The sequence below is a fragment of the Diceros bicornis genome, chromosome 17 (genome assembly GCF_020826845.1).
Source record: "Diceros bicornis minor isolate mBicDic1 chromosome 17, mDicBic1.mat.cur, whole genome shotgun sequence".
Taxonomy (NCBI): domain Eukaryota; kingdom Metazoa; phylum Chordata; class Mammalia; order Perissodactyla; family Rhinocerotidae; genus Diceros; species Diceros bicornis.
In genome coordinates, this window is record NC_080756.1 from 530,035 (window position 1) to 551,480 (window position 21,446).

The 21,446-nt window shown below is 43.8% G+C and overlaps 1 protein-coding gene across 2 annotated transcripts in view; it reads left to right on the top strand.

Annotated features, from left to right (window-relative positions):
- The first annotated feature begins 1,099 nt into the window (after nt 1–1,099).
- The window catches only part of TSPAN8 (tetraspanin 8), a 31,698-nt gene continuing 11,351 nt past the window's right edge, over nt 1,100–21,446 (top strand). Inside the window, exons 1-6 of one of the 2 annotated variants that reach the window (XM_058557438.1) lie at nt 1,100–1,162; nt 2,891–3,058; nt 14,660–14,722; nt 19,274–19,411; nt 20,880–20,954; nt 21,054–21,161. In XM_058557438.1, coding sequence (XP_058413421.1) covers nt 2,999–3,058; nt 14,660–14,722; nt 19,274–19,411; nt 20,880–20,954; nt 21,054–21,161 — 444 coding nt within the window. In that variant the 5' untranslated portion in view covers nt 1,100–1,162; nt 2,891–2,998. Of the gene's footprint in view, nt 1,163–2,020; nt 2,189–2,890; nt 3,059–14,659; nt 14,723–19,273; nt 19,412–20,879; nt 20,955–21,053; nt 21,162–21,446 lie in introns of those variants that run through there. The other variant, XM_058557437.1, reaches the window with a different exon arrangement.

A 21,446-nucleotide genomic window follows, 5' to 3' on the forward strand; every position in this document is an offset into this window, starting at 1 on the left:
GAATCCTGACCTGGTCGTAGGAGACCTCGTTTCTGGAAAGGGCTCTGCCCCGAGCTGGTTCTGTGAGCTGGGGCCCCTCAGTCCCCCTGGGCCTCACGTTTCTCGGGTGTGAAATGGGAGGTTTGTCTATGTCAGTGTTTCTGTGAGTAACACTGGTCCAAGGACATGTCCTTCAAAAGTATGTTCTGGGGTCACATCCATTTGGGAATTGCTATGTATTTTGTCACCCTTTTGAATATTACCAAATTAAAGGTGCTGACCAGTCCTGAAACAAAGGGATGATTTTTCTTACCTGATGATTGACTTTTGGGGGAGGGCAGTGTGTTGGCAGTTTCCTAGAACTCTGTGAGGGCAACCCTAGTTGAAATTTCTGGGACTCTTGGCTACAGTTGCACATCCTTTATCTCCACGACCAGCTGCTGTGGGCATGAGGTAAGGATCTTGTCCTTTCAGGCATGAAAGGTCAAGTAGGGCAGAGACAAAAATCAGCAATAAAGGGTGACAATTGTAGACTAAAGTTTTGCACCGATTATAATGGGCATGAGGACTGACAAGCCAGTGGTCTGCCCAGTGTGGGGGCCGTGGAGGAGGAAGGGGCAGGCTCCACAGGTGACGTGCCTGTAGCTGAGCACGAGGAGTGTTTGCAGTAATTCACTGCAAAGAGAGGGTCGGAAAGGATGGTCCCGGCAGAAGGAACGGCACAGCACAGAGGCCCAAAGTCCCAGGGTAGGTTCTTGGCCTGTGAGATAACTCTCTGTTCATGGAGCCTGGGAGTGGAGGCTGCCTAGGGAGGAGCGGGAGAAAGTTCCAGAAGAGGAGTAGAGGCCTGCTTGCCACGTGCTTTACGTGCCATTGTGAGGAGTCTGAAATGTACCCCGAAGGTAACAGGACACCATCCTTAGATCAGTTTTTAATCAGGGGAATTACATGACCAATAAGTATTTTACAAAGAGAATTATGGACAAAAGAGAGAATTCTGGAGTGTTAAGGCAGATAGAAGGAGGAAGAGAGTGGCAGGAAACTATTAGGGTTCTGCTGAAACGCTCACGTGAGCGGTGACAACAGGCTGAGTGACAACAGTGTTGGGAGGACACGGCGGAGGAGACAGACGTAGAGATGCAGGAGCCGCAGGCGGGGATGTGACGGACATGAGGCGGGAGAGGTAGGCGCACAGGCGGCCCTGAGCCTCCAGCTGGTGGAGGCTGCGTGATGACCAGGCTTCCTGGGGCAGGAATTCAGAGGATTGAATTGAACTGAGGGTTCTAGTACAGAGTCATTTTTCTGTAAAAACAAAAGTCCAATGATGATTTAAGTAAAGACTTTACTCTTTTTAAGGAGATTCGGCGTATACCAAAAAATCTATTCCAGACTGAAATTTGGCGGGTACTCAATAACTTTCTATCAACAAAACAGCATTTATATCTATATATTTCTGTTGATTTTACCTCTAAATACTAAATAATCGTTTCTGGGACTATAAATCCATTTGGCTTTTCATTCAATCAAAAACTCTTTCTTCTTTTAGTCATGGATTGTCCTTTGTACACTAATATCTCAGTAGAAGTTTGTGAAATTATTTGCATTTTCTAGGAGGAAACAGCGCAGAACACCAACAATTTTAGTGATTATTTAGATATTAAGCCATTTTTTAAAAACTAATTCTAAATTTGGCCCTTAACACTAAATATTACTGCCACTAATACATTAAAAACATATTCTGGTTTACAGCCGGGTGGGGATTACCTCAAAAACATCTTTGTATGTCAGTGAAAAGTCCATGCTTGCTTGTTGCATAGAACTTAAAGATTTTAAGTAATTATTTTCCCAACAGCCTTTTGAAGTACAGGGTTCTTTTATTTGGGGGAAAAATAACTTCTTTAAGAGGCAGGAAGTGGAAAGTAGCCTGACCGCACTTGTTTACACGAAGCAGCCACACCTCCCTGACCAGGTCAGGGTTTGCCCTCACAGGGAGGGCTGCCTTCTGTTTGCACAGAAACAGACTGTACGGTCCACGGTCGCCGAGCTAGGACAAGCTACTCGTTTTGAATCTTTTGTCCAAGAGGATGGGAATCCAGAAACTGGGCTGGTGGAGAGGAGCTGTTGGTGGACGTAGCTCGTCAGAGGGAGGGAGGGCAGTGTCTGCCAGAGAAGCAAGCTGAGCTACTGAAATGACCACACACTGTAAAGGGTCCACAATAGGGGCAGTCAGAGGGTGGCTCCGGAGAAGTTTGTTTTCCTTTTACATCGTAAAGAAATAAAGATAAAAACTGAACGGTCTTATGATAGGCAGGGCAGCCTCTCCTTCCCCACTTCCCCTAGCTTCCCTGCATTTTGGGGCAGCTCCGGGGAACTGTTTTGAAATAAATGTAGAAGCTTTGGAAGTCAGGTGCGTGTAATGGTTGTTCCTCCTATTCCGGGGTTAAGGATAAAGGCTGCTGTGTCTAAGGCTTCAGATTTTCCAGATTTCTAAGTGCATTTTACTATTGCATCTAGAAGAAATTTTCCATTCTTGAGGAAATGCAACACAAAAATGAGTGGAGACACAATGTCCCTTTATCTCAGAGTGAAACAATCTTATTTCCTATAGTGGAAATGGAGGGCAGGGCAGGCCGGTTGTGGTTTCTGAAATCTAGCAGCCTCCTGTCTCCATGCCATTCTCTCCCCGGCCAGCGCCACCCTAACCTGATATCTGTTTACTTTAGAGGAGGCAGTTTTGAGAAAGGATCATAAATATCTTGGCCCGGTGCCCCAGGAGCCATGACAAGTGAAAGAACACGCCCGCCTAGAGATAGCCGTTGTGATATTTAAATGCGTGGGTTAATTTTTTATCCACTTTAATAACTGGATTTTTTGCCTCTCTGCTTCTTTGCTTTCTATTTCTGCTCTGAAGCCTTGGGCACAGAAATCTCTGTGGGAAAATTACTCCAGAGCATACTGCAGGACAGTCGTATAAGGAGCAGTTAAATTCACAATATCTGGATCCTGATCATTTTCCAACATGGCAGGTGTGAGTGGCTGTATAAAATACTCTATGTTTATCTTCAACTTCTTGTTCTGGGTAAGTGTTTTTCTTTTAATTATCAATTTTATGCAAGAAAGGGGATCTTGATATAAATATTATAAATGAGAACAGGCTCTTCACCAGAGAAGTAGGAGGAGGAAGAAAATGTATTTCCCATTTACTTGTTTGGATTTGTTCTTTCTTTGGTTATTTCAGTAATTGAAAATGAGCCAATGACTCAAAAAAGTGCACTTCAGGATCTGTGAGGATAAACATTTCATAAATGTTTTGATATTGTTGCCAAACAGTCACAGAGGAAAAAATACCCCTTAATTAAAGGACAATTATTCTTGGTTGTATATCATGCAGGCCTCCCCAGTTTAAGGGCCCTGTGGGAAAAATGGGATCCGATTCCATCGGAGCCCGGCCCCTGACTCCCAACCTTCACATCTGGGTGGAAACAGGTGAGTGGTGGGCATAAGAAGATAGACAGGAGAAGAGGATCATTTTCAGAGGCAAAGAAGAAACAGTGGGTTGTAAAAAACTTGAGAGGGTAACGATAAAGTTATTTAATCATGAAAAGATTAATCTAAATCACAAGGGTTGTATCAGCAATTTAAAGTTAGTATTTTAATGTGTCGTCACCCCACCTTTTAATCAACAGGATTTGTATTTTAGCAAGGTCTTACGTTTCTCTTGAAAGTCTGTTGACATAAGACATAGCAAATAAATTAAGTAACATCTAACATTGGAAAATGGAAAAATAAGATACGGAAAGGCAGTAAGGTAAAGGCAGGCTGCAATGCTGGAAAACTGACATTATCATTTTTAATATGTATGGTGCAATTAAAGATTGTTCAAAAGTAAAACAGGAAAAATAGCCCAAAGTGCTTAAATGAAAGAAATATTTTGTACCCTGGATAAAAACAGCTTGTGCAGTATAAGCAGGAGTGAGTTCTGTTCTATTTTCACCTGGTTCTCTCTAGTAAACAGGCAGCTGGGATCTATGTTGGTGTTTCTGTGCTATTAGAACAATGATGCACCTAATTAAATGTAACTTATTGTCTAGAATGACTTTCCATTCAGTGTCAGTAGCCCTAATGAGCACAGAGGAAATATTGGTGAAGTAAGTGAGTGAGCATATAAATAAACAAAATAAAATAATGAAGATTTGTTCTTTGTACTTCGTCTTTTCCCTAGAAAAATGGGCTGCTTTTGCAAATATTACATTGAAGCTCCTGAATATAGGCCAATTTTTTAAAGTTAGTCCTGATAAATTTCTTCCTTTGAAATATTTAAAATTGGTTAAACATTGAGAGTGGAATATAAACAAAGAAATACCTATGTACTTGGGTTGGTTTTGTTTTTAGCTTTTTACTTTGGAGAACCTAGAACACTGACAAGAAAGGACAGGGTAATCACCCCATCACCCAACCCCAGTGGCCATGAAACCATCCCTGTTCGTACTCCCACCCACTTTCCCTGTTCCATATTATTTTGAAGCAAATCCCAGATATATCATTCATCTGTAAACGTTTTAGTACATATCTCTAAAAGATAAATAATTATTTAAAGAATGTAAACATAATGTCATTATCCACACTAAAAACTTAATAAGAATTTCTTAATTGATATCAAATCCATCCAGGGCTCAAATTTCCAATTGCATCATAAATGTTCCTGTTTGAATCAGAATCCAAAGAAGGTTCACACCTTGTGGTTGGTTGATTCATCTTTATGTCAGTTTTCACCCTTAGGTTCTCCCTTCACCTTCCTCTCATTCTCCCCCTTGGATTTCATGTACTGCTGTGTGTTTGTCTCATCACATTTCCATGGTCTGGATTTTGCTACTTGCATACCCGTGGGGTCATTTAACTTGTTCCCTGTCCTGTCTATCGTCTCTAATGTAGGAGCTGCACCTGGCAGCTTGTTATTGTCTTTTGGGGGTACAACTACTTTGTAAGTGATATTGTGTCTTTCATCAGGAGGCACATAATGTCTGACCATGTCACTTTTTGTCATGTTAGTAGCCATTGGTGCTCAAGAACCTAAATCCACCAGTTCATTAAGAGTCTCAAATTGGTGATATCCTATTTTTATCATTTTTTCTTCATTTATTGGCTGGAATACTTTCAATAAGGAGAAATTTCTCATTTACTGATTGGTTACCAGTGGTATCCAATTTTTATTAAAAAAGCATAAATGCTTCTCACTCTTTACTTAGATTTCAAAATGATGAGTTAATTTTCTGTATGGTACAACTGTGATAAGCAGGTATTTCTTTAAGTATCCTTATGAAATAAGAGGTGTAAATGCCATCACAATTCTTTTTTTTTTTTTTTTTTTGTGAGGAAGATCAGCCCTGAGCTAACACCCGTGCTAATCCTCCTCTTTTTGCTGAGGAAGACCAGCTCTGAGCTAACATCTATTGCCAATCCTCCTCTTTTTTTTCCCCCCCAAAGCCCCAGTAGATAGTTGTATGTCATGGTTGCACATCCTTCTAGTTGCTGTATGTGGGACGCAGCCTCAGCATGGCCGGAGAAGCTGTGCGTCAGTGTGCCCCCGGAATCCGAACCAGGGCTGCCAGTAGCGGAGCGCGTGCACCTAACCGCTAAGCCACAGGGCCGGCCCGCCATCACAATTCTTATCCTCACTGACATGCACTTAATTCCACCTTTGGCTAGTGGGAGCATCTTCAAGTTGGCTCCTGAGCAATTTTGACATGATCCTAGTAACTTTGATAACTTCTTCACTATTTGGTATGACGAGATGTTCCAGGGTCACTTCCCTATTTCCTGCCCCAGACCTGGAATCAGCTATTTCTCCAAGAAACTCTGACACCACTTTTTAAAAAACTGCAACCATTGTCTTTTTATGATACAGAATATATGGGACCCATTTAAACAAAATATGAAGATGCTAATAAATGCATGGCTCCTATTTTAACATCATGTCCCAAAGTACCCAAACCAATGGCAATCCTCAAGTTATGGAACAATTTAAATATGTCTCTGTTGTAAAAAACAGCACACAAAGTGCTGGTGGCTCTTGTGGATACCTCAGGGGTCAGAGTTTCAGTACATAGCTAATAAGGAATTTGGAATAGATCTGAATTTTTTTTTTTTTTTGTGAGGAAGATCATCATCCTCCTCTTTTTGCTGAGGAAGACTGGCCCTGAGCTAACATCTATTGCCAATCTTCCTCCTTTTTATTTTCCTTTTTCTCCCCAAAGCCCCAGTAGATAGTTGTATGTCATAGTTGCACATCCTTCTAGCTACTGTATGTGGGAGCGGTGCGTCAGTGTGCGCCCGAGATCCGAACCCGGGCTGGCAGTAGCAGAGCATACGCACTTAACTCCCAAGCCATGGGACCAGCCCTGGAATAGATCTGAATTTTAAACGGAAATGACAAAGACAGTGTAAGAAAGGGGTATGTTATAGCTTTAGGATTATGTGTTTAAGATTAGAACTGAAGGTGAGTTGTACAAGATCTGTACCATGCCCTACCTAGACATTGTCACTGTTGTGCTGGGAGCTCTGATTACTTTATGGTTACCATTATCTCTTGGTTTTTCTGATAACGAAGACAAAGTCTTTCCGATGCTGTAGATTTCAGGTCGATAGGTCTAACTTTCCTGGGGTAAAGGCCTTGTTCTTCCCACCAGCATAGTGGTGGGATCTGCAATCTCTTGATGAGACGTCTTGAAATGGAGTCTTTGAGGGAGAGTGACAGCTGTAAAGACCAGGGAGAACTTCTCAGCCAACAGGGGACATCAATATTTTCATTAAAATCCAGACAGCAGGAGAACTCTCTGAGATCAGGGCACCATTCCCATTTCCACTCTCCCATTTACCCCCAACCCAGAGTTCTCAGTTGGAATTTTACCGTCCTTCATAGGAAATTAGCAATTTGTCACATTCCTCATGTTTACTTAAGCAAAATTTGAACGGTCCCACTGATGTGGTTTTCTTGTAGATATCCACGGCCTTGTGTTTTCAAATGCATTCTTTCTGGCATAACTTGCGAAACTAAGTCTTTGCAAAGTAGGGCCAGACGTTGAAACATCTCTAGGACATGCATGCATATGGCCATTTAAGCTAAACATATCAGTTTCTTTTCTGGGAGAGCTTGGGATATGCCACATAAATATTCAGTGATTTCCATTTGTTAGAATTAGTGATTGAAGAAAACATGCGGAAGTGAAAGTCACTCCTAATCACTCATGCTAGAGCTTGAGGCAAGTCAGAGTGAATTAGATGTGCTGCAGATAACAGATAAATTACACGTTCAAATCCTGTTTCTCTGAGTCTTGTGTCAGAACAGATGAACTTCCCCAGTCTTCTTATGCTCCTCTCGGATAGCGTGGGCTTGGAGGTCTTGGGGGTGGAGTAAGGTGGACCCTCGGCCTGTGGATGCAGTGGAGCCGTTGCCAGAGGCAGAGAGCTATGGAGAGGCCAGCTCTTTATGGAGGAGAGCAGAGTGAAGCAATATCACCCATCCCAGGAGAGGGAAGGTGGGAAGGAGGAGCCTAGTTGTGTTGAGAAAGCCAAACAGATCAGCAACTGAAGGAAGCGACATGTGAAGTGGTTTGAAGAAGGCAGTCAGAACTTGGAGGGGGTCCAGGAACCAGCGTTTCCGTGTTCATCATTATGTTTTATATGGTGCCTGGGCCTCTACAGTGGAAGTGCTGAGAGCAATTAAAAGAGTTGAGGCAGAGCAGACACAACTAGAGATAAGGGTTCATTTAAAAAATAGGGCACAATTATATTTCATCCTGTCAGTTGATGAAATCCCCCAAGACAAAGCCTTGACAATGGCTGTAATGTGTGAACTTTGTAAATACAGTGGTTTCTTGCCACTCTGCAGTCAGTGTGGAACTATGACAATGACAAAAGGCATGGAGCCCCGTGGTTGAGAGCTCAGGCTGAACCTCAGCTCCTTCAGCACCAGCTGTGTGACCCTGGGGAAATCAGTTAAGCTCTCTGTGCTTTAGTGTTCCTCATCTGTGAAACTGGGGATAGTACTAGTGTCTACCTCATGGGTTTGTTGTGAAGATTAAATGAGTTAATACATATAAAGAACTCAGAATAATGCTACAGAAATGTTTAAGAAACAGATATTTTAGTTAACATGGTACAGGTATTTTTATGAGACAAAAATATGAAACCACTCTGCATACTAATGAATAAATTCCACTGTTAGTTTTTGAAACAGAGGAGGAAAATAAGATGGCTGGAATTATGATAAGGCAGAAATTCTTCTACCATAAATTAGGATAATGAAAAGAAAGTGGGTTTGTAAACAGACAGATGGGGATTCAGATCCTGAGTCCACATTTATTGCTTTGGGGCCTGGAACACATTCTCTGACTTCTCTGTGCCCATCTCTGTGTGTGTTAAATGAGGATGATGCTTTAACCTGGCAGTATTAATCGAGAAGATTAACTAAGATGCTTTGTGAAAGGCTGTAACCAAGGACCAACACACAATAATAGTTCAGTTAATGCTATTTTCCCTAATCCCAACAATCACATTGCTTTTTCACTGAACAGATTGGGATCTGGGATGAGAGTATTATGAGGTATTTTTAGCATTACTCTGATCCTCCTCTGGCCCCATGGGGCAAGGAATCTGGGGGTCGAGGGATATGCTCACCCCCAGCCTGGCCTCCACTTTGGGTACATGGGACCCCGAATTTCTCTGCCCCAGTGGCTCCAAACCTGCTTCCAGGGTCTGCAAGGCCCTTCTCCAGGTGTGGTCAGGGGGGAATCGTTCATCAGGAATGGACTCAGCTTGTAGACAGAGCTGGCTTGCAGGCTAAGGTCATACTCATTCCTGCTAGATCCCTCAGAGCTCAAGACAGAGCTGGGAGGGAGGAACGGTGCTGGGCTGGAGCCTGGAGGGAGGGACAGGGCGGAGCTGGCTCTCCCCAGCCACCGCTCTCTGGTTGCAGACTCCGACGAGCCTGAGGATCCAAATCAAACCTCGTCTTCCAGGGCATTAAGTAGCCGCATTTGTCAAGGTAGGAAGATAGGACATATTTTCTGTATGGTTATTACCTTCAGTTATAACTTCTCGTATAGAGACCTATGCTGTGTGCACTGCTATTTGTGTTGTTGCTCCAGGTCCTGCAAATGTAGAGACAAGTCTACAGGTGTCACTTATATGGCAGTTGTAGTTTTGAAACACAGTGATAAAACCATTTCTGAATCCGCATCATTTTATGATTTAGAAACGTCAGGATGCCAGTCAAATGCTGAACACTCATCTTCTTCGCATATTTTGAAGTTTAGTTCAGGAAAGATGACATGACCTGAAGCATGTTTACTCAGTCACTATTTGTGTCAGAGAGAAATGGGGTTGATTTCTTCCCCTGAATTAGGAGCTATTCAAAATTAGATTTGCAGCGGTTGTCTGCGTGCTTGGTTACTTAATAGGTTTAGCAGATGCACAAGAATGCAGCCGTGGAGCCTTCACTGTGTACTCAAGACTCATTGAAACAATCAACATCATTCATTTGGGGCTGAAGATAGAAAAACCACGATGGCAGAGCCTGCTAAGAATTGAGTGTTGATTACTCCACTGGCTCAGAGCATCAGATCAGACATTGAGTGAGAGCAGGAGGCCCTCAGTCAGTCAGAGCTGCATTCTGCCAGGTGTGCAGAGAATGCACAGTGACCCCTCTTCCAGAGGAGATGGAGAACTACCATCCCCACCCCATCAGAGAGTGAGGCAGAGCACCCACCCCACACTTAGTGACTAATAGATCAGGGTAAGGCTCTTATTCAAGGATGAATGGGGGAAAGTCTAAGGGAAGACCTAAGAACACCCTATTGAGCAAGCGAGAGGGAACATCACCCCGCAGCCCGAGGACAGCACATCCCCGAAGAAACTTGCCAGCATCCTGAAGGAGTGTCAGGAAGTCGGTACCCAATGCACTGCCAGGAAACAGCCCAGGAAGCGGAGGCTGGAGGCCACGGAGAAGAAGTTGACTGGAAACCGCAGGATGGGTTTCCACAGGATGAGGTGGAAAGGTGAATGGGTAAAATGAGGAAGGCTTCAAGTAAACTAGAATCACAACGACACAATTAAAATCCAGTCTAGAAATCACAATAAATGGAGACGGTGATACAGAACACCAGGGTGAGAAGCTCTCCTAGAGGAAAATCAGAAAGAGACAAATGAAGGGAGAGAAGATGATGGAGACAGAGAACAGAGGATGGAAATCCAAAGCAATCCGTATTCCTGAAGAAAAGGACAAAATAAACAGACTAAAAACAACAATCAAATTAATATAAAACTCTCACAAGCAACAATTGTCCAGTCTGCATTATCTTACCACGATGCAGTTAAACTAGACTTTTAAGTAAATGTTTAATGAAAGAAGAAACTTGGAAATTAGCAGCAACAGTGATACCGTCCTAAGATAGGCTCTCAGGATCCTTGTCTCCTGACGTCAGGGCCTTTAGTGTCTGGGGTTATCATAAAAACTAATGCTGTCGTTTTCCAAGTTGTCCGTTTGGATATTTTCTTACTCTCTTATAACCTCTTGGGAACAGCACAGGAAGAGTCCCTGAACTTATGTAAAAAGTGTCTGTTTTGGACCAGTAAGAGCGTAGCTCACTCCTCCTGGCAAAGCACCGCCTGCGTTCCCTTCAGACGCTCAACACCCAATCAAGACGGCGTTGAGAGCGAGGAAGCGGAGACGCCTGAGGACACATGTCAGAGGAGAGGAGGAGTCGGCTGGTTCTGCACCATTGACCCTTGTCCGGGCCGACGCATTTCCGTTTTCTTCCCCGCTCTGTCTTAGTCAGCTGGGCGACCATAACAAAATTCCATAGACTGAGTGGGATGAACAACAGAATTTATTTTCTCACGGTTCTGGAGGCTAGAAGTCTAAGATTAAGGTGCCAGCAAATTTGGTTTCTGGGGAGAGCCCCCTTCCTGGCTTGCAGGTGGCTGCCTTCTTGCTGTGTCCTCAGAGGCCTCTCTGCCACGTGTGGGTGTACCTGGAGAGAGAGCTCTCTCTTCCTCTTCTTTCAAGGCCACCAATCCTATCGGATTAGTACCCCCACCTTTATGGCCTCATTTCACCTTAGTCTCCTCCTAAAAGCCCTACCTCAAAATCCAGTTGCCTTGGGGGTCAGGGCTTCAACATACGAACTTAGGGGACACAATTCAGTCCATAGCACGCTCGTAAGCAAACAGCAAAATTACCTAATTTCTTAGAATGCTGGCTTGGACCAACTGCACCCTAATCCCATACAAAAAAAGATGTCCCATGAGAGCTGAGTGAAAACACAATGACTTTCTTCAAGGAGAAACCAGAAGGGGCCGTGCGCTCTGCAGTGACGGCTGTCGGCTGACCCGGGGGCCCAGCATAGAGGCCCATTTCGTTTACAGCCTCTCAACAGAGGTTAGGACAGAGTCAGACCCTGGGTCTTAATTCACACTCTCCATTATGTAAAACAGTGTAAAAAGACTGGGACAAACCCATAAGGCCAAACCATCGTGGTGGGAGAACCATCACGATGATCAATTTCATAACAATGGGAAAAAGAGGTGAGTACAGTCCTGAATCCAGAAGGACCGTTCCTGACAGAAAATCAATTTATTTTTAAAGACATTCGACAAATTTATGAATAATTTCGCATTATTAAGACTGTGATTTTTATATGTGAATTTCTTCAACAAAATGAGAATGGTATATTTCAAACATTTATTTCTTTTAGTTTTTAAATTACAGTTTGAAGAAAAGATCGAGATGGGGATGGAAATGATCATTTGGCCAACTTCAAAATCCCTAAGGAATTTTGTCTAATTGTGAAGATTGAAGTGGGGTAAAATATTCTTCCTTTCTGAAACAATTGGATACTCTTTCTTTTTTTAAAAAAAAGGCATTTTTTTTTTTTTAGAGCAGTTTTAGGTTCAGAGCAAAACTGAGAGGAAGGTACAGAGATTTGCCATATACCCTCTGCCCCTAGACATGCACAGCCTCTCCCACTATCAACATCCCCCACCAGATGGGCCATTTGTTACAAGTGACGAATCTACCTTGACACGTCAGTATCACCCAAAGTCCACGGTTTACATCAGGGTGCACTCTTGGTGGTGAACAGTCTACGGGTTTGGACAAATGTCTAATGACATTGACATATATCCATCATTATAATATTATGCAGAGTATTTTCACTGCCTTAAACATCCTCTGTGCTCTGCCTATTCATTCCACCCCGCACTCCAGAAATCTCTGATCTTTTTACTGTCTTCATAGTTTTGTCTTTTCCAGAATGTCATGTAGTTGGAATCATACAGTTTGAAGCCTTTTCAGATTGGCTTCTTTCACTTAGTCATATGCATTTAGGGTTCATCCTTGTTTCTTCATGGCTTGTTAGCTCATTTCTTTTTAATGCTGAATAATATTCCATTGTCTAGATGTACCACAGTTTACCCATTCACCTACTGAAGGACATCTTGGTTGCTTCCAAGTTTGGGGAATTACGAATAAAGCTGCTATAAACATCCTTGTGCATATTTTTGTGTGGATGTGTTTTCAACTCCTTTGGATCATATGGTAAGAGGATGTTTAGTTTTATAAGAAAGCACCAAACTGTCTTCCCAGGTGGCTGCACCACTTTGCCTTCCCACCAGCAATCAGTGAGAGTTTCTGTTGCTCCCCATCCTTGCCAGCATTTGGTGTTGTTGGTGCTCCAGGTTTTGGACATTGTCTTAGGTGTTTAATGGTATCTCATTGTTGTTTTGGTACTCCTTCTTTTAAGTGTTAATGTTACAGATAATTTTCAGAGGATGAGAAGACTAAAAGTCATCATTTGAGGGGCAAATATGGCTGATTTCATAAGACTTCTGAATGATTTGATGTCTACATTGAAAAAGTGAACTGAAGAGTCACACAGAAACAAACAAAAAAAGTTAAGGGTTTAAAAAATATCACACTCAGTCTCCAAGAGTTATTAAAGGTTTCTCATTGATAGTTTCATAAGTAAATATCAGCTAAGGATGATCATCATAATAGCTATTTGGATAAGTATTATTTTCAGTTAAAACTAAAAGCCAGAGTGATTATTAAGAGAATCAATGTTAATCTACTTGTTAAAGGAGAAGAAAAAGAAAAAGAAAATATCAGTGAACAAATGAAATAACAAACACAAAATCCAGCTGCTATAAAATTACTGAAAATCCCAGAGGGTCTCATTACCATCTGACATAAATTCTTACAGACTTATTTATTAACAAGGAACTGTTAAAACAAGCATTTATCTCCATCTGCAAATGAAATTATGATTTAGTGGAAAGGGGGGAAGAAATAGGGTGGGTTTTCAGGCTGGAAAGTTGTTTTTTTGGCGGTTTGTATTGTGTGTGTATGCACACCCGTGAGATAACTGAACTGTGTAGATTAACCCGTGAGCCGTTGTTCCGTTGGAGTGGAAGCACGGGGTGGGGCAGGACTGGGTTAGGGTGCTGCTGTTTTCACGACGTGACTCATCTCTCAGGGCTCTAGTTTCTTTATCTGAAATGACGGGTTTGAACCCAGATGGTTCAGGGATATTTTAGGGAGCACAGAATCTCTGGTTATTCAGCAAGCCATTGCACCCCTGTTCCTTCACAAAGTGCTTGGCTCTCCTCCGTGGCAAACTTGATGAGAAGCCAGTAAAAGTGAAACTGCTGTTCTGGGATTCCGGGCATAGGCCCAACCATGCATGAGAACAGTGATGCTGCCAGGTCACTGGATTTGGAGGACTCAGGCATTTCTCTGTCAGAGTACAAGGCCAGAAGAGTCTGGAAGGTCCTCCAAGGCCTGCTGTGTTTGGTATGTGACACGCTTGTTCTCAACATCTCTATCTAATAATAGATCTTTGATTTTTTTTTTGAGGCCACAACATATAAATCTTAAAAAAAAAACAAAAAACAAAAAACCAGAAAGACAGGGGTTTTCCTTGTACGAAAGTAAAATGTGTTTCACATTTTTTGTGTTTGCTTTGGTCCAAATTAAATAATCTGGTAAAGTCATTAAAGGAATTTAAGACCTTAAGTACTGTTGCTCATTGTTCCTTCTTTCTGGGTGAGCTTTACTACCTAAAAGAGCTTATTTTTAAAAGAATTCATTTGGGTACAGAAAATGTTGTAAACCTTTGCTGCTCATCGGCAGATTTTGTCAGATGTTCTTCTGTTCTTTGTCCGTCCCAGCTTCCTCCTTCTTGGATCTCGAAGGAATGTTTGGTGATCAGTCAGCTATTCCCTTCCTTTTTCGTCTAAGACAGCTTCTCAGAGACAAACCCAGGGGCATAATAAGGATATTTTGTCTTTAAACTGTTGTGACTATTTTCGTAGGTTACAATCTAGCAAACACAGAGTTAGAGTTGAAACATGGAAAACCATCTTTCCCTCCCCAGTGGTGGAGATGACTTCCTGTCCCGGACCTGTGAATGGACTGTGGATGGGAAACAGAATTATCCTTGTCAAATTCCCAATTACGATGCAACATTTTGGCAATTATCCGCACATGAATATGCCTCATTTGAGTCTTTCGGGTCATAATATATAATTGATGATAAACATTGTAACCAGGTGGTTAGGGATACGTGGAATGAGAGCTGCAGTTTATCTTCCTTGTACACTAACATTTTTTTTTTTCCTACAGCTATGTGGTATCCTGATCCTGGCAGTAGCAATCTGGATACGAGTAAGCAAAGATGGTCAAGAGGTAAATAAATATAAGCTTCTCTGCTCTCAAAGTAGTTTATTTCTCTCATGATGAAAGTAATGACAGTAATAGTAATAAACATTTCTATAGCATTTTCTTTAACTGCCTCCTGTAATCATTTGTGCTGACATGTGATTTTATAATTTAATTCAATTTAATTAATCAAAATTAGTCACTATAGGCCTGGCACTGTGCCAGGCATGGATCGGTCCTTCTGCAGAACGGAGAAGGTGTTATTCCCCAAACAGGAAGATGGAAATGGAAGTGGAGGTGGGAAGGGGCCAAAGTGGAAATCAGACTCCTTCGTTAGTTGCATAAGACCAGCCTGGAGTATAGCTGGAGGATACAGACCACCCTTCCTCCCTACCAAGAACAACTTTCATGTTGACAATAATTTGACTGATCCCAAGGTGGAGTGGTCTAAAGGGAAGGAAGGTGAGAAGTTCTTGTGGAGAAGAAGGATTTGATCTGTGCTGTAAGTAAAGTGGTTACCTGTGGCACCTGGCACTACCCCTTGTCACAGCAGGAGTCTGGTCACTGGGGTGCAGCTCATTGGGTGGCTGGCGATGTCTAGCTTCTTGCTACGGAGAAGAACCCGTCACCCACCACACACCACTCCAGCCCTGTGCACAGCTCTGACCAAGACTTCCACAGGTTTGGAGGAAGGTTAGTTCATCTAGTTAATTCCAGCTCCAACCTTTGGTTTCCTCATTTGCTGTTTCTGTCCTGTACGACGGTGTCACAAACGTGGGAAGGAAGGGTGGGGCTGTGGGAGGGTTGTTTTGTTAGCTTTCCCACACCATCTCCTGGCTCCTCTGCCTGCATCCTTTTCTTGCCTTCTTCTCAGAAGTCTCTCTCCCCCAGTTCCTCTTCTTCCTTCTTGTTCTCTGCCGTCTGGGCTCTCACCACCCCTCAGGGTCACATCTACCACTACTGCAGCCTTGCCAAGTAAACTTTCCCTCTCTAAGAGGAATTTTGGTTCCTATTTGGTAATTATTAAGATATATTAAGCCAGCAATTAAGGTAATACCTTTTCCGTAAAAACTTATTACACGTATGATGCAGCTAAGTGCCTTTGGAGACAGCCTAGGTAACAGAAAGATTAAAAGCAAATTAACCTCTCTTCTGATTCCTTTCGTCAACTGGACTTTTCTGTTTCTCTCTCTCTCTTTCCTTGCTCCCTCCCTCCTGTCCTTCCTTCCTTTCTTCCTTCCTTCCTTCCTTCCTTCCTTCCTTCCTTCCTTCCTCCCTCCCTCCCTCTCTCTCATCCTTCTTTCCTCCCTTCCTTCCTTCTTTCCTCCCTTCCTTCCTTCTTTCCTTCCTTCCTTCCTTCCTTCCTCCCTCTCTCCCATCCTTCTTTCCTCCCTTCCTTCCTTCCTTCCTTCCTTCCTTCCTCCTCTTTCTCTCTCTTTCTTTTCTGATTTGTTCTCAACCCTCAGACAGCCCGGAGGGCGGCAGCCGCTGGGAGCTGCTCCTGGAGCTGGGCTTCACTGGGTGAAGAAATCGGGGTAGGGGGGCTGGTGTGGCACCTTCTGGTAACATCCTATCCGTCAGGACATCGTTTACTACTTGATGCTGACAAACGTTAACTGTGGCTTCCTGAGGGCCGTGGGCTCCAGGCGTGACCCGAGAAGGGATTTGAAGATGAGCAGAGTCTCTGTTGTCCGGAGATTGACGTCTGACTCTGAGGCTCGTAATTAAGCACAGAGATTAGCAGCCACGTATTTGGGGGAGGCTTTGGCCCTTTTAAGATGTGTGTGCAGCCTGTGTTTTATTTTATTATTTTCTGTCTGGTTGATATGGGAACATTTCCTTTCCCCGCAGTGCTTCTGGTAAACAAATTTCGTGTTTAGTCTGCTAAGAAACGACACACATTGAATGTATTAAAGGAGAACTGTTGTCCTTGAGAGGGTGTTACTGCACATCTGGGGATAAGGATGAATTAACAGCGCTGGACAGCATCTTTAGTTACTCTGTCAGCCTCTAACCCTGGACAAAAGGCAGTTCTGCCAGGCACAGTAACCAGCCTGGTGTGTGTGAAATTGGCTCGGCTTATATTTATCCAAAGTCAGTGCAAAGGACCAAAGTGTGCAAAGTGTGTGAAGACATGAATTTCAGTGGTGGAAACAGAGGTGACAGTTTTCGGAGGAGAAGCAGGGGCACAAACGCAGGGAAGAAGGCTGTCAGGTGCGGCTGTGTGCACGTCTTCCGCCTCTCTGTGCTGAAGTGTCCCCTCGGGACACACTCAGCACCAGGCCAAAGCACACCATCGTGTCCCAGGAGACCCCTTACGATCTGCAGGGGACCCTGAGCCTCTTTCCCTGGGCTCAGTCACTCCTCTTCCCTTTAGAACTCCTCCTGTGCTAAGACACGCGCAGACACCGCTCATCCGACAGCTTATAAGACTCTGCTGCCCTGGAGACAGTGACCCCCAGGCAGCCAGCACATTGCTTTCTGACCTGAGACTGGCGGTGGGTCTCTGCCCACCTCGGTCTCAGAAGTGTGTCATTACCTGCAGAATGAGAGCTGGCCACACTGCCCAGCCTCACGTGTAGATACTTGACCTACTATTTCTACATCTGGGCCATCTAACCGGAGTCCTGACAACTCAGCCCGAGAGGCTCCAGCCCCCCAGACCTCAGGGTTTGCGGCACTGGCCACGCTCTGTTCTGGTGAAGCAGATTTGCGGCGAGCCGGTTTCCTAGTGCTGCTTTTTTGTCATGATCTGTTTTGACCCAGATGCTGTGGCCGTTTATTTACAAAACTGACTTTTTAGCTCCAATCTTAACAAGCAAACAAACAAAAAACCTGAAAAACAAACAAAAGTCTTTTGGACATAAATGAGCTTTCTAAATATGTAAATTGAAACCTTATCTGTAAGCGCAGACTCTTAGAGACAAAGGATCACAGAGGCTGACCCAGCTCCCTTCACAAGCGGGCACTTGGGCCAGCAGGCTTAGCTGGCCGCTCCAGGGCTGGAAACGTGTTACATACAAGGACACTGACTTGAATATATGTCTTTGTCTTCATGCTTTTACAACTTCAGCACATTCTGTCCTACTGCTTGTCCAACAAAGGTTCTCTCTGGGCTTTGAGCTGATTTAAAGTCTTTAGGGGCCGGCCCGGTGGCGCAGCAGTTAAATGCGCGCGCTCCACTTCAGCGGCCCAGGGTTCGAGGTTCGGATCCGCTTGTCAGGCCATGCTGTGGCGGCGTCCCATATAAAGTGGAGGAAGATGGGCACGGACGTTAGCCCAGGGCCAGTCTTCCTCAGCAAAAAGAGGAGGATTGGCATGGATGTTAGCTCAGGGCTGATCTCCCTCACTGAAAAAAAAAAGAAAAAAAAATGTCTGAAAACGTGAAGATCACAAGTAGTAGCGTTTCTTTTCATTTCCTGTTCAGGGAGCTGCCCTACCTGCTGTGCAGCAGATTCTAGACCAGATTCATGGTCTCCAAGCCAGTGTGAGAACTGGTGTTCCGCCTCGAAAGAGCCCAGCAGACAGAGGTCGCTGGAGACAGACGCGCTCCAGGTGACACACAGGTCTAACAGGCACACGGTTCACTTTTCAGTTGTGATTTACTTCTGGACACATCTGAGGACCAGGGGTAGGCTGAGGCTAGGTGTCGTGAAGGTGATGAAGAAGAGAAGGTGTGTGGGAGAAGAACTGAATCAGGACAGGGTGGGTAGCCCAGCCCATCATAAGGCTCCTGGGCGAGTTTCCGCAGTATCCCATTACTTAACAGTCAGGCAAAGTAAAGAGTTTCTGGAAACTCCATGGATATACCTTCTGGGAACAAGGAGATAGAATTGATATGGAATATCAGGGACTGGACTTATTTTATTTTCTTAGTTTAAATTTTTTGTTTGTTTTGGCAAATGTATAGACCTGTGTAATCACACTTACAATCAACATGCAGAGTATTTTTATTAACCCATATAATTCCCTCATATTCTCTTGCAGTCAAGTCCTTCTTTCCTTCCTCCTCTGCTCAGAGTCTGCTCTGACGTCTTCACCATAGCCGAGATCTACCTGTTCTTGAACGTCACATAAGTGGAATCATATAGCGATCACTCTTTTAAATATGGCTTATTTCACTCAATATAGTGTTTTTTGAGATTCGTTCATATTGATAGATCTAGCAGTAGTTTGAGGCACTTGGGCTTTATGATTTAAACAATTAAATTGCCATAAAAACACATGCTTTACAATGCTACTTGTAGGTATAAAACACAAAATGTGCAAACTTTCATGGGTGAAAGTACCTGTCCTTCTAATCTTTTAAAAATAACTCGTGTTTTAAAAGCCTCTTGCGTTTCTTCCATCCAACATCCAATGTATCATCTTAGAAAGATAAGAAGTTGGAAACATCCCTCAGACAAGTGACACCTTAGTAGAATGGAAGCTCCTTGAGGACGGGGCTCTGCTTATTCAGGTCACTGAGGTTCTCATGGTCCTAGGACGGGGCCTGGGCAGAGCAGGGGCCCAGTGGATAATTGTGGAATGATGAACATCAGGAAAGGAAGTTCTGTCATTGATCTTTTTCGTTTTCAGATCCTCAGCTCTGGGGACTCGGCCACTAACCCCTATGTCGCTGTGAACATCTTGATTGCAGTGGGCGCCATCATCATGATTCTGGGGTTCCTGGGGTGCTGCGGTGCCATGAAGGAAAGCCGCTGCATGCTTCTCCTGGTGAGTTCTCCAGACAAACCCCAGCTCCTGCTGCAGAGGCCTGGGGACCATCTCCCACCTCCGTCGCCAGTCACAGGACTCACCAAGACTGATGGAACTCTGACTCGGACTTCTGTTCAGAGGGTTCGATGGTGGAAGCTAGGGTTCGCTGGTGTTTAGCTTAGGTTAGAGGACACCCTGAGAGAAGACAAATTTTAGTCACTCATTCACTCATTCTTACTGAGTACCTGCTGTGTGCCAGGTACTCAATACCTGTGCTACATGATATGTGGGCACGAACACAACAGAAGTCGGGAGGGAAGGCTGACAAGTAAACGTCAGCTGCAGGGGCATGGCCCGAGAAGAGAAGGCACTGAGAGAGGAGGGGACTCTCAAGCCAGAAGCAGAAGTGAATACGGTGCTGTTACCGGTGAGGGTGGGATGAGCTTTCCAGGGGAGAGCTTCCTGTGGTACAGACCTGGCACATCTGGGGAACTCAGGGCTGTGGGCGTGGTTGGAGGTGGCAGAGGCTGTTTTCAGTAAATGACAGGAGATGGGTCTCAGTGTCGACTACGGTCAGATGACACTCCACGCTGAGAAAGTTGTCAGGGAGTGAGATACTCAGGTCTGTCACTCAGAAAGCTCTGAGGAGGACGGATCGGGTTGCGATAACCCACAGACACTCACTTTTAATGTATTCATTAGAAAATAATAAGTGGATATAGAAAAAATATTAGAAAATCATCAAGTATTTATTAGCTATAAACCTGCTGTAGGAGTTCATCAGAGTCCCTCTACACTTGTTTCTCTAATGAAATCAGTGTTGGGTCAGTCCCCCAGAAGACATCTTTAACTGTCCATTTATTATGAGGGGAGGTAGAGATGGTCTTAGTGGGACGGTAAGAGCATCCCTGGGGGCTGCTCCTTGATTAATGAGGCCTCATTCGCAACTTGGGAAATTTAATTACTAGAGGAGCTTATGTTAAAAAAACACTAATTTGTGGCTGTGCTCCCCCAACTTCTGCTTCAGTGGGTCTGAGGAATTCCTGAGGGCTTCAGGAATCTGTACTCATAACAAGACCCCAGGTGGTTCTGATAGTGGTGAATGTTGTTTTGAAGTCAGTTCTGAAGCTTGTTTTGATGTTTGATGAAGAAAGAGAAGGAGAAAGATAGTATTCAAGTGATGTCATCTAAGTTTTCAAACTTCCCTCCATTCAACGTCACACCAACGCCCACAAACCCATCAATAAATTCTCGTTTTCACCGCTTTCCTTGGTCAGTCTTTGCAGCAAATGTTTCTGAGCAGTAATGCCCCCAAAATTTGCTTCTTGAGGCAAAGGATGGGGTAAATGAAGAGGGTGGCTAATACCCCAACTGTGATAAGGTCCCCACTGCTCCTGCCCCAATGTGCCAAGACATCACTGAATGCACCGGGGATGGTTTATGTATCATAAAGAAACGTAAAATAGATTCCCCTTCTTCTCTTCAGTTCTTCATAGGCTTGCTTCTGATCCTGCTCCTGCAGGTGGCCGCAGGGATCCTAGGGGCTGCTTTCAAATCTCAGGTGTGTACACATATTATATTTGATAATTTTGGAAAAGTCTGAACAATCGAAATGCGACATTCTGGAATGAATAATTTAACAATACTTTTCAATTTCCAGACTGAGCGCGTTCTGAATGAGACTCTCTATGAAAATGTAAAACTTCTGAGCACAGCAGATGAAAATGGAAAGGCATTCCAGACAGCCCTGTCTGAATTTCAAAAAGAGGTAATTAGTTATTCTGTGTTTACTTAATTTTTTTTTCTTTTGTGCTGAGGAAGGTTTGCCCTGAGCTAACATCCGCTGCCAATCTTCCTCTTTTTGTACATGAGCCACCACCACAGCATGGCCACTGACAGACAAGTGGTGTAGGTCCACACCATGAACCAAACCCGGGCCACCAAAATGGAGTGAGCTGAACTTAACCACTAGGCCACCGGGGCTGGCCCCATGTGTACGTAATTTTTAACAGGTGTATTCTTTGTTTTTTTATTTAAAAAAAAAATATATTTT